The 13,845-nt window shown below is 44.4% G+C and overlaps 1 protein-coding gene across 1 annotated transcript in view; it reads left to right on the forward strand.

Annotated features, from left to right (window-relative positions):
* Window positions 1-12,918, forward strand: part of LOC106575618 (histone deacetylase 4) — a 75,821-nt gene extending 62,903 nt beyond the window's left edge. The window contains 13 exon segments of the mRNA XM_045699149.1: window positions 893-1,093; window positions 2,349-2,544; window positions 2,737-2,870; window positions 3,175-3,324; window positions 3,826-3,933; window positions 4,094-4,237; window positions 4,375-4,494; window positions 4,648-4,745; window positions 5,192-5,310; window positions 6,956-7,089; window positions 7,270-7,354; window positions 8,719-8,851; window positions 8,938-12,918. Coding sequence (XP_045555105.1) covers window positions 893-1,093; window positions 2,349-2,544; window positions 2,737-2,870; window positions 3,175-3,324; window positions 3,826-3,933; window positions 4,094-4,237; window positions 4,375-4,494; window positions 4,648-4,745; window positions 5,192-5,310; window positions 6,956-7,089; window positions 7,270-7,354; window positions 8,719-8,851; window positions 8,938-8,980 — 1,665 coding nt within the window. The 3' untranslated portion in view covers window positions 8,981-12,918.
* The last annotated feature ends 927 nt before the right edge of the window (window positions 12,919-13,845 follow it).

The raw sequence follows: 13,845 nt of genomic DNA on the forward strand, positions 1-13,845 counted from the left end.
GGACTTCTGTTAAACACACACACACACACACACTAGACCGGAGTAAAATACATTGCTGTGTTTCAATTTCACCTGAATAGTTTTATCTGGAAGACATTTTGCAGTGCAGACATTTTGCAGTGCACTTGTGTTGAATGACTTAGATAATTGTACACTATTAATATGGATCAAAACAAAGTAGCACACTAGACATTTCCAAGTCGGCCTACTAACTGACCGACACTGATGAATGCTTAAAATACAAATCATTCTTTCTGCCCATTGTGTACACACAGGAACACTGCCAAGAGATGTTCCCCTGTACAGAGTGGGATGACTGATTCATGTCCCTGGCACACACACTATCTCCCCTCTCCTTTCTTTCATCCCTCCTTTTCTTTCCCTTTTAACAAGCTTCATTTGGTTTTTCAACTAGTGCTCTGAGGTTTCCCATTGACCGTTCACAGTGTATGAGAACCTACACACTGGAGTCTCTGGAGACAGAGAGGATTGGGGCCAATGGACCCCTGTCTCCATGGACCCCTGATCCCGCTCACAGCCGTTATTACATAGTGATCTAGTTTCCCATTCATGGCCAGTATGTGTGGATAGGAGATGTGGAGCTCAGTGCACTGCTTTGTGGACAGCTTCTAGCAGCTTCCACTGACTTCAAAAGTCTTAAGGACACACACACACACACACACACACACACACACACACACACACACACACACCCTCAATGTTAAAATGTTGACCGCCACGTCTTAATAAAGCGACATCTTTCACTATAGAACTCCTATACTACTACTGTTGTAACAACTGCAGTAACTACTGTATTACTACTGTATTACTACTTACTGTACTGCATATCATCAATGACTAGACAATGGATTGACCCATACCTTCTCCTTAGATGATGGGCAAGCCCAGTGAGCCCACGGTGGCCCGGCAGCACCAGAGTCACCCGGAGGAGACCGAGGAAGAGCTGAGGGAGCACCAGGCCCTCTCTCCCCAGGACGGAGGCTTTCCGTGTGGGATCGCCATCAAACAAGAGCCCCCAGACCCCCAAGAGAACCAGGAGGAGGACATGCAGCAGGAACTACTGTTCAGACAGGTAGGAGGAGAGGAGTGAGTGTGAGAGAGGGATCTACCACAGGTCAATATGATGTGCTAGTGATGTCATTCTACGTCATACTTCCAGGGTCATGTCTTGAATAGGTTTCAAGATCATCATCAATTTATCATCCCATCAGAACAGTCTCAGTTCGTCAGAGCAGGGACTCTACAAGGTGTCAAGCGTTCCACAGGGAGGCTGGCCCATGTTGACTCCAATGCTTCCCACAGTTGTGTCAAGTTGGCTGGATGTCCTTTGGGTGGTGAACCATTCTTGATACACGGGAAACTGTTGAGCGTGAAAAACCCAGCAGCGTTGCAAACCAGTGCTCCTGGCACCTACTACCATACCACGTTCAAAGGCACTTGAGTCTTTTGTCTTGCCCATTTCACCCTCAATTGCACACAAACACAATCCATGTCTCAATTGTCTCCCAGGCTTAAAATCCTTATTTAACTGTTCTCTTCCACTTCGTCTACACACTGAAGTGGATTTGACAAGTGACATCAGTAAGGGATCACAGCTTCACCTGGTCAGTCTTTGTCATGTAAAGAACAATATTTTGTATACTCAGTGTACACCTGGTAGGAGTTGTAGTTCTCATGAAACAATAGTAACTTTTTGGCTTCTTCTTGGACCCCAAAAATGTTGAAAACCAGATAGTAAATTCACTAGCAAACAAGTATACATTTTAATATTTATCTTAAATGACCGCATTTTCATGACTTTGATGATGCAAATTTGAGGCTCATTCTCAGCGTACAAAACAAGAACTTTCATATCGGTATTGACACACACACACACACACACACACACACACACACACACACACACACACACACACACACACACACACACACACACACACACAATTATCTCGTTTAGCAGTAGTTGTGTTCATTGAATGATCCACTTGGGAAATAATATGCTATTTCCTGTCCCAGGATGCTATGCTTCTGACAGAGTCATTTAATGAGAGGAAACCATGCATCTTTCAAATCCGCTTACTCTCCTGCAGATGTCATGTGTTTCGGTTCATCTCACATAGCTTGACTGCCACCGTGTGGCCAAATGTTGTAAACACATTATAAAGAGCAGGTGATGTCACAATAGCCATCGGTGGCTGTGTCTGTTGCTATCATGCAATGTTGTTTTCTATCCCTCCTTTCTCTTTCCTCTCCCCCTTCTCTCTTTCTCTCTCCTTCTTTCCCCTCCTCTCTCTCCCCTCTTCCACCTCTTTCCTCTCTCTGAGCAGCAGGCCATGTTGTTGGAGCAGCAGAGAATCCACCAGCTGAGAAACTATCAGGCTTCCATGGAGGCAGCCGGTCTGTCAATCACCTTCCCAGGTCACCGCCCCCTCTCCAGGGCCCAATCGTCTCCGGCCTCCGCTTCCTCCTTCCCCATCTCTGTCCCGCCCCCTGAGCCTCCCACCAAACCTCGCTTCACCACAGGTTAGTAGTAATGCTCTTCTCTCTTATATCAATCACATGTATTTGTAAAGCCCTTTTCCATCAGCAGAAGCCCAGCTTAAAACCTAAAACAGCAAGCAATGCAGATGTAGAAGATTTTGTGTGAGTGGATGTGTGTGAGTGGATGTGGATGTGTGTGTGCGTCAGTAGTAATGTCCTGGGTTATTCCTGCAGGGTTGGTGTATGACTCTCTGATGCAAAAGCACCAGTGTATGTGCGGGAACACACACACCCATCCGGAGCACGCCGGCCGCGTCCAGAGCATCTGGTCCAGACTGCAGGAGACAGGACTTAGGGGACAGTGTGAGGTACATTCTAAAGCCTTCAACCATCCTTCTCTTTGCTATTCTCTGTTATAGTACAATTTTTATTTGTATTTGTAGTCTTCAAACAAGGATGAATTTCTGTTGCTAGGAGTTACCAACTGATTCATAAAAAGACATCATTGCTTATCCTTTCCATGTACTTTGTCATTTGTGATTCACTTAAACACAGAGAAAATAAAACAAATGAATAGAAAGGAAATGCTGCATGTCTCCATTTTGTGTGTGTGTGTGTGTGTGTGTGTGTGTGTGTGTGTGTGTGTGTGTGTGTGTGTGTGTGTGTGTGTAGTGTATCCGTGGTAGGAAGGCCACTCTGGAGGAGCTCCAGACAGTCCACTCTGAAGCCCACGTCCTGCTGTATGGAACCAACCCCCTCCGACAGAAACTAGACTGTTCAGTCACGCCCATGTTGGTCAGATTACCATGTGGAGGAGTGGGGGTGTGTGTTGCTTCTCTTCTTTCTCCTCTTCGTCGTCCTCCTCCCCTTCTTTCATCTCCTCTTTCTCCTCTGCCTCCTCCTATTTCTCCTCCTCATCTTCGTTTTCCTCCTCCTCAATGGTGAAATCATTAACCCCGTTTATATTTTGGCAATGAACCCATTTATCTACTTCACCAAAGTCAAATGAACACGTGGCTCGTGGACACGTCTCTGTGTCCGGTATGAAGGAAGTTAGAGGTAGTTTCACGAGTCAATGCTAGCTGGCGTTAGCACAATAACTGGACGTCCATGGTAACAGCTATCATGCTAGCTTATGGTAACATGCAAGCTGTTACCACAGACGTCCAGTCATTGTGCTAACGCTAGTTAGCAACTCCTTTCAAACTGCACGCAGAGATAAAAATGGTCTCCACGAGTTCCACTGACTCTGGGGAAGTAGATAAAGGGCTTCATTGCCAACATCCTGAAGTGTCCCTTTAACTGTGATGATGATGATTGCAGGTGGACAGTGACACCATCTGGAACGAGGTCCATTCCTCTACTGCAGTTCGTCTGGCTGTAGGTTCTGTGGTGGAGCTGGTGTTCAAAGTGGCCACTGGTGAACTGAAGGTGCGTCCTCTCTACCCTCCTCTTCTCCTTTTCATCCCTCTATCCCTCCATTAATGTTAGGTCGCTCTACACTTTTTCCCCCCTTCACAAAGAATGGACTCAATCTCTCCCCCTCATGGATGGAGTTGTGGGTAATGTAGTTGTTGTGTCTGGTTCCCAGAACGGCTTTGCTGTGGTTCGACCCCCTGGACACCATGCAGAAGAGAGCACTCCCATGGGCTTCTGCTACTTTAACTCAGTAGCCATCGCAGCCCGACTGCTCCAACAGAGACTCAACGTCTGCAAGATCCTCATAGTAGACTGGGTGAGTTTGGTCCTGGTCCTTCACCTGACCTTTTAAAGAGAATGTGGGTTTTGTAAATGACTGTAGAATTACCATTGGATGTAAGAAGAAGAAATGGGACAATGGTCATCTGATTGGCCTTGTGTGCTGTCCATCAGGATGTTCACCATGGCAACGGGACCCAGCAGGCATTTTACGACGACCCCAACGTGCTGTACCTGTCTCTCCATCGATACGACGATGGAAACTTCTTCCCTGGCAGCGGAGCACCCGACGAGGTAACGGTGACAAATCTCATGGAAACGTGTGTGTGTGTGTGTGTGTGTGTGTGTGTGTGTGTGTGTGTGTGTGTGTGTGTGTGTGTGTGTGTGTGTGTGTGTGTGTGTGTGTGTGTTTTCTCATGGCTATTCCTCCCATCCCTTCTCTGTCAGGTGGGCAGTGGTCCAGGAGTAGGTTTTAACGTTAACATGGCCTTCACCGGGGGTCTGGAGCCACCTATGGGAGATGCAGAGTACCTGGCAGCCTTCAGGTAACACTTATGCCACCAGGGGTCTTTTCACAGTCCCCAGGTCCAGAACAAATTCAAGAAAGCGTACAGTATTATATAGAGCCATTATTGCATGGAACTCCCTTCCATCTCATATTGTTCAAATGAACAGCAGACCTGGTTTCATAAAACAGATAAAGCAACACCTCACAACACCATCCTCTCCACTACTTGACCTAGATAGTTTGTGTGTACAGTATGTATTGATGTGTAGGCTGTGTGCCGTTTTTTAAATGTATATAGTTCTGTCCTTGTGCTGCTCTTGTCTATGTTCTGTATTATGTTATGTTTCATGTTCTGCGTGGACCCCAGGAAGTGTACCTGCTGCTTTCACAACAGCTAATGATTCTAATAAAATACCAGATATCAAAAAACACATATGAACTGAAGTTGCAAACCTGACCAACTCTCTCTCCCCCTCTCCCTAGGTCTGTGGTGATGCCCATAGCTAATGAATTTGCTCCTGACGTGGTGCTGGTTTCCTCAGGCTTCGACGCCGTTGAGGGTCACCCTCCTCCCCTAGGCGGTTACACCCTCACCTCCAAATGTACGTATATGTGTAAAGTAGCACTGGTGCAATGATATCTGGATCTTTTATTTTATTAGCTGACGCCTGAGGTCCAGACACACAACACGACAGACAAAAGATGTTACACTGCATGGCCAAAAGTATGTGGACACTTGTGGAATCCACAAATTTAATGGGGTGTCCACATACTAGTGTATGTCATGCACTGTATTCTTTGCTGCTGTGGTATACAGTGCATTCGGAAAGTATTCAGACCCCTAGACTTTTTCCACATTTTGTTGCGTTACAGCCTTATTCTAAAATGGATTAAATAAAAAATGTTCGTCCTCAATCTACACACAATACCCCATAATGACATAGCGAAAACAGATTTTTTTTACATTTTGCAAATGTATACAAAAAAAACGAACAGAAATACCTTATTTACATAAGTATTCAGACCCTTTGCTATTAGACAAAACATTTTGCTCAGGTGCATCCTGTTTCCATTGATTGGACTTGATTTGTAAAGGCTGTCTATATAAGGTCCCACAGTTGACAGTGCATGCAGAGCAAAAAACAAGCCCCCAAGAATCTTCCTGGAGCTGACCGCCTGGCAAAACTGAGCAATCGGGGGAGAAGGGCCTTGGTCAGGGAGGTGACCAAGAACCCAATGGTCACTCTGACAGAGCTCCAGAGTTCCTCTGTGGAGATGGTTGCCCTTCTGGAAGGTTCTCCCATCTCTGCAGCACTCCACCAATTAGGCCTTTATGGTAGAGAGGCCAGACAGAAGCCACTCCTCAGTAAAAGGCACATGACAGCCCTCTTGGAGTTTGCCAAACAGCACCTAAAAACTCTGACCATAAGAAACAAGGTTCTCTGGTCTGATTTAAACCAAGATTGAACTCTTTAGCCTGAATGCCAAGCATCACGTCTGGAGGAAACCTGGCACTATCCCTACGGTGAAGCATGGTGGTGGCAGCATCATGCTGTGGGGATGTTTTTCAGTGGCAGGGACTACGAGACTAGTCAGGATCGAGGGAAAGATGAACAGAGCAAAGTACAGAGAGATCCTTAATGAAAACCTGCTCCAGAGTGCTCAGGACCTCAGACTGGGGCAAAGGTTCACCTTCCAACAGGACAACGACCTTAAGCACACAGCCAAGACAACATAGGGGTAGCTTTGGGACTGAATGTCCTTGAGTATCCCAGCCAGAGCCAGGACTTGAACCTGAACGAACATCTCTGGAGAGACCTGAAAATAGCTGTGCAGCGACGCTCCCCATCCAACCCGACAGAGCTTGAGAGAATCTGCAGAGACAAATGGGAGAAACTCCTCAAATACAGTTGTGCCAAGCTTGTAGCGTCATCCCCAAGAAGACTCTATGCTGAAGGTGCTTCAACAAAGTACTGAGTAAAGGGTCTGAATACTTATGTAAATGTGATATTTCAGTTTTTTATTTGTAATACATTAGCAAAATTTCCAAAAACCTGTTTTTTCTTTGTCATTATGGGGCATTGTGTGTAGATTGATGAGGAAAAACATTTATTTAATACATTTTAGGATAAGGCTGTAACGTAACAAAATGTGGAAAAAGTCAAGGGGTCTGAATACTTTCCGAATGCACTGTATTGATGATCCCTCTCTCTTCCCCTCCCTTCACACACACACCCTCCCCTGCAGGTTTTGGGTACCTGACGCGTCAGCTGATGACCCTGGCGGAGGGTCGCGTGGTGCTGGCATTGGAGGGAGGTCACGACCTCATGGCCATCTGTGACGCCTCCGAGGCCTGCGTCTCCGCTTTGCTTGGCAACCAGGTGAGGGAGGGAGGGGACAGGAATCAGGAAGGGTAATGATCAGACTAGATCATTTATAGAGGTCTGGTGAAGAACTGAAAAGGAGAGGGAATGGATGAATGGTGAAGGTGGAATGGTCTGTGTCCAGTTATCAGAGTTATCAGATACACACTGTCAAACTGTGCTATGTGTTGTCCACAGCTGGATCCTCTCCCTCAGGTGCTTCTGGAGCAGAGACCCAACCAGAATGCTGTGTCTTCCATAGAGAAGGTTATAGAAACACACAGTGAGTACCAAGCACAGTTTCCTATCTGAGATTGAAGAGGCAGGAAGTTCTCCCTCAACTTACTCCTGTCTTAAAGGTTGAGTAAGTTAGATTTTTTTGGTCCACAAATTTACCCATATTTCTATTATATGTACTGTAAATAGTTTATGATTAGTAAATGCCGTAATTTAATTATTTTGTTAGATACTGCTCCTTATTAGCTGAAATCAATTTTTCGCTATCGCGCTAGCTGTTCAGGCCAAACCTAGCATTGAATCATGGGAATTTTGTTGCGCTATGCAGACATTCTCTTTCTTCCGAGGCACGTGTTGCTAGGCAACCCCCCGGATTTTCCCGGGCAGGCCTGCCCCTTCCTGGGCCTGGGCTATAGCCAGTGTGAGAAATGTTTGTGCTCTGAAACTAAATAAATACTACACTCTGACCCACAAAACATGATAGTGCTAGACAAATCAAGGAAATATGATAGTGTTAGACAAATCAAGGAAACATGATAGTGCTAGACAAATCAAGGAAACATGATAGTGTTAGACAAATCAAGGAAACATGATAGTGTTAGACAAATCAAGGAAACATGATAGTGTTAGACAAATCAAGGAAACATGATAGTGTTAGACAAATCAAGGAAACATGATAGTGTTAGACAAATCAAGGAAACATGATTGTGCTCAACAAATCAAGGAAACATGATAGTGTTAGACAAATCAAGGAAACATGATAGTGTTAGACAAATCAAGGAAACATGATAGTGTTAGACAAATCAAGGAAACATGATAGTGTTAGACAAATCAAGGAAACATGATAGTGTTAGACAAATCAAGGAAACATGATAGTGCTAGACAAATCAAGGAAACATGATAGTGCTAAACAAATCAAGGAAACATGATTGTGCTCGACAAATCAAGGAAACATGATAGTGTTAGACAAATCAAGGAAACATGATAGTGTTAGACAAATCAAGGAAACATGATAGTGTTAGACAAATCAAGGAAACATGATAGTGCTAGACAACTCAAGGAAACATGATAGTGCTAGACAAATCAAGGAAACATGATAGTGCTAGACAACTCAAGGAAACATGATAGTGCTAGACAACTCAAGGAAACATGATAGTGTTAGACAAATCAAGGAAACATGATAGTGCTCGACAAATCAAGGAATGTGAACTTCAAAGTGTGATGTAGTTTTATTGGGATTTGCAGCTGTTGTTGGTAAGTAATGAATCTGCTAGCTTCTGAAGTTAACTTACTGGTCCTTTAACATTGTTCTCTCTCTATCCTCCCTCCCTCCCTCTCCCCTCTCTCTCGCTCCCTCCCCTCGCTCCCTTGCTCCCTCCCTCCCTCTCTCTCCCCTCCCTCTTTCTCCAGGTAAGTACTGGCGCTCCATGCAGCGTGACTCCCCCAGGCTGGGCCTGTCTGTGCTGGAGGCTCAGAGAGGAGACTCGGAGGAGGCTGAGACCGTCAGCGCCATGGCCTCTCTCTCCGTGGCCAACAAACAGAGGTAGGTCACCATAGCTACTACCATCCAGGTCTATTGAGATGCACCCGTTTTGCTGACGCACCTTTCTCTCCTCTTGTTCCCCTTAGCAGGTCGGAGGAGGAACCCATGGAGGAGGAAGCACCATTATAGGGGGGGAAGCATAAGGGCGTCGCACCGTGACTGTCGGCCTCTGAAGCTCGGAATACTACCTTCTGGACAGTCTCAACTGTCCCTTTCATTTAGTCCCTCCGCGCCGTGCCTATCACCTTGATTGGCAGCTCCTCTGCCAATGAGGGAGAGGGATGGGCTTCAGAGTAGGGAGTCAATGGGGGTACGATATGAAGGACGGAAGTGACAAAGCGCTGCAGCCAGGCAGCTCAGCGTGGTCAGCTCACCGTGACTCTAAAGAGACGTTTGTTTCTGCCAGTCAGACTGAGGCAACCCCAGAAGACGCCCCCATAAGACACCCTAGCACCCGAGGCAGGGCGTGGGTACTCAGAGTGGAGGAGGAGAAGGGAAAGATCTGGTGTTTTACAGAGCTCCCCCGTGGCCAAATATGGAGACAGAGGACAGGACAAGTCTGGCTGTCACACCCAGCTTGGACATTTATTTTCTCTCCTGCTTTTGTCCTCCTAAATGGAGGACATGCTACTGATGGAGATGGTGGCTACTGATGAGAGATGGCGGACAAAAAAGCCCCTAGGAGAATTGTCGGGCTGTCATTGGCTGAGGACAGTAGACTTGACTGTGGTTGGCCGTTGAGCAAGCGGCCTTTGCCGTTATTGGATGATGAGGCTATTGGATCTTTGCCTTATTGATGCAGCTGGTAGTTCTGTGATGGAGGGTCCACCAATGAGAGAGTGCCTTTGTGAAGCTCTGATGGATTTCAGGATTGAGTCAGAAATGAAGATTGCCTTAAATGATGTTCCTGACCAGGGGAGAGAGAGAAATACATTTTCCCTGTTTGAAAGAGGACAGGATGGTGGAAAAACTGATCTTTCAGCATGTTTACCAGGATTGTGACGTAGACGCCGTTTGTCTCTCACAGCCTCTTTTAGGGGTTATTCAACTTTTGGATTGATATATTTTCCTGTAAAAATGCTTCAAAAAGGTAGTTGCAAGCAAACATTTGAAACGTTCAACTTCCAGTTGATTCGTAAAGCACTGTTGAAGGTTAGCCTTATGTAGCTTCCCTTTATCACATAACGAATCGCTAACGATAACAAAAGCATGTCTCACCAGAAAGACCTGTCGGTTGCGAGGTTAAAGGTTATCCAAAAAGAAGTAGTCAAGCAAAAGAAAAAAGCCAAAGCATGAGTTTGCATCCAGCTCTTTCGTACCACTAGTAACAGCAGGCACACACAGTACTGCTACTGGCTTTCTCAAACAAGGCTTTTGATTCCAAGCACACTGTTCTGGAGGTAACGGATCAAACATGTATATCTCAACCTTTAGTTAAATAATTATTCAATTCCAATGTATTGTTTGGCAACTACCTTAGTTAATAGTTCCTATAAACATCTTGTCATGTATATTGAATTGAACATATTGTAAAGCCAAGTGTTAATTTGCCATCTTTGAAACTATCATTTCCACATCAAGCTAGTCAATCGACTATACCATCATCAACTTTTTCTTAATCAATGATCTCAAGTGTGTGACAATTCTATTTTTGGCATGTATGAAAATCTCTAATTTTTAACATACTTTTTATATTTGTGTGTTTGTCATTTTGTGTTGTTACTCTGTACAGTTGATGTGCCACTTGCTCTTAGTGTCCTCATCATGCATTGGGATGGAGATCAGCCTTTCTACTTTATACCATGATTCCAGCAATTGTCTATTTACTTACAGAATGATCCTGTTTACAGAGAAGTTGTACATGGGGAAACCTAGAAATATATTATATACGTAGCCTACATGAGAGCTATGACGTTGTGAAAGAGACTAGCTATGGCAAAGATGGTATCACTCCAGTAAATAACTCTAAAAACCTTATTTGGGGGGGGTTGAGGTTGACTGCACTGTTTTAAGCTGGCCCTGGTTGGAGCAGGCCCTGCACTCAGCAGCACTGTTTTAAGCTGGCCCTGGTTGGAGCAGGCCCTGCACTCAGCAGCACTGTTTTAAGCTGGCCCTGGTTGGAACAGGCCCTGCACTCAGCAGCACTGTTTTAAGCTGGCCCTGGTTGGAACAGGCCCTGCACTCAGCAGCACTGTTTTAAGCTGGCCCTGGTTGGAACAGGCCCTGCACTCAGCAGCACTGTTTTAAGCTGGCCCTGGTTGGAACAGGCCCTGCACTCAGCAGCACTGTTTTAAGCTGGCCCTGGTTGGAACAGGCCCTGCACTCAGCAGCACTGTTTTAAGCTGGCCCTGGTTGGAACAGGCCCTGCACTCAGCAGCACTGTATTTGGTCTCTCTTCCACACATCACTCTGAACACAGAAAGGGGAACACACTGATTTGTTTTTGTACTGTATTGTTCCTGGCTACACTGTAGCTAGCTAGACTCTCAAGAAAAGCATGGGGCATTTTAAAGACACTTAGCTTTCGCGTTTTACTTCATTGGGACCAACCAAAATGACATACCGAGGTTACTTTTGACACCATAACACACTGTTGTTGATTGATAGCATGGTTACTGCTGTGCTGCCATGGTCACTGCTGTGCTGCCATAGTTACTGTACATTAGCATACCTCAACTTCAGAAAATGTTGTGACATCACTTCTTCCTGTTGTCGCTACATTAGTGGGGTTGTTAAGAAACGAGAGTCATGATATTAGTGGGTAGGCATGGTCTCATTGTAGTTCAAACTATTCTCATCCCTAGTATATAACTCCTTTTACTTTTCAATAATGTTCTTACACTAATTTTGGTAGTATCATGTTTCCTTTTCAAGATTTAGTAAACGTTGTATTTATTTTTGCTTTGCTTTGTGTTTGCTCTCAGACTCACCATTCCTATGAATTGTTTCAGAGCCCCAGGGTTTGGTATGTTCCTTTAAAAAACATTTCTTTAACGTTTCTGCTTTTTTTCTTTCACGGCCTCTAATTCTCTGCATGGTTTGTCTGTCCGCATGCCTGTCTGGCTGTACGTCTGTGTAACACTGTATTTGCACAGTAGAAGAAAACTGGAGGACTAAATCCCATCCCAGAAAACCCAGCGTGAATGTCTCTTCTTCTTTGGTGTACTAAGGATACAAAGGACTTAACTTGTCAAAATGAATTCCACATTAGATTAAAAAAAAATTCAATGCTCAGTTTTTGTAGGGAAATTACCCAGCACTTAAACAAGATAATGGACAATAGACTTGACTGTGTTTAGAGTAAGAGAAATATGGATTAGCTAGGCTAATCTCCGAGTGTATTTATGCTGGCTTCACATGCTCATGGGAAGTGGGACAATTAAGTCCGACATGATTGTGTTTAAGTGCTTTTGAAGTCGGAAAAGTTCTTCAACCAATAGGATTTTAGCTAGCTTATCAAAGTTGCTAATAATAATGTTAGCTAACTTGCTTAACATTGACAATATGGTCAAACTAGCTACGTTCTCCATATTGATGAGGTCGTAGTTGTCAAACTGATTTGTTATTTTTTGGTTGAAAAGGTTAAAGGTCAGTGGTGAAACATCACAGCTCGCCAACTCGGGCGACAACATTTTCTCAGTTTCCCACTTGAAATTCCAACTTGGGAGGGTCGCTCAAGTGAAATTTCTCAGTTGGAAATAGGAACTTCCGATACCACACGAATGTGGCATTACACCCATCTAGACTGCTTGTCTCTCCCTAAGAGTGTTTCTAGAGTGTTGGGGACAGACACACAAAGTAGACAATGGCTAAAACGTCAGACCTTTAAAACACTCCATATGTGGTTGATTGGAAGGGAATTTTCTGCAGACTCTTATCCACTTAAGCCAGTTGTATTTAAAACCACTGTGGTTAAAAAGAGCTATTCTCGGTTTACATATGTAAATGAAAAAGTTATTTTTGTTTTCTTTCCATTCCATTGTTACAAATGATATCTTGTTGGGACCTATATGCTTTTGACATTTTGTCTCAGACATAAACTCTAAAATATATTTCTGAAAAATGAAGTTGTCTTGTGTGTTAATTGTGATGCTATATTTATGAATCCAAAAATGTATAGTTACCAGACCTATGTCAAGTCAATATGTTCTTGAGTATCAAAGGCCCTGTCCAGAAACCACAACCGTCCTAGGCACTGGTGTAGATCTGGGCCAGTATTCATAAAGCGTCTCAGAGTAGAGAGTCCTGATCTAAGATCAGTTTGGCCTTTTTGATGATGAATTAATAAGATTACTGGACAGAAGATCAGCACCCCTGCTCTGAGACCTTTGATCCGTACGACCACTGAAATTATTAGAGACCCCGAGAGAGTTTGGGGAGAGAGTCTCTTTGTTTGCTACTCGCTGGGTGAACCATGTACCTGCAGGGTGGTCGTAACAGCAGCGTGACACATTGTAGTGTAACTTCCCCTGGAGTTTCACTAGATGTCAGCGGAGACGTAAAGTAAGATGTCTGTGTTGGAGAAACACATCTGAGGAAGAGAACAATATGAGACCGTTAGTTTGTTAGCCGCCCAGATATCTGTTCGGCTTCAACTCAGTTATTCATCACAAAATGCATCAAAGCCATACATTACCAGGTGTATTTCAACAGTATCGCCATAGGAACTACAACCAGTTATCACAATGTTAGGAGAAAATAATCTAGTGTCTTTCACCTAATGTGAAACACTAATAATACTGGTGTTAAGTTCTCAACACTGATTAAACCAGACTTAATACTATGCAGGCTAACCAGGCGTTAACCAGGCTAGTTAATGACTAATATGTAAGGGAAATGTGAGGACAGCTCTGGTAGATACTGAACACCTAAAAGGCCTACAAAGGTAATGCTAGAAGATGGAGGCCAATGCTCTATAATAATTTAGCATGTACTGTCGGTTAGCAGCAGGATGCTTCTAAATCAGTGTGATGCATAATTACATTCAGAGAGGG

This window comes from Salmo salar, chromosome ssa17 (genome assembly GCF_905237065.1).
Source record: "Salmo salar chromosome ssa17, Ssal_v3.1, whole genome shotgun sequence".
In the NCBI taxonomy this organism is placed as follows: domain Eukaryota; kingdom Metazoa; phylum Chordata; class Actinopteri; order Salmoniformes; family Salmonidae; genus Salmo; species Salmo salar.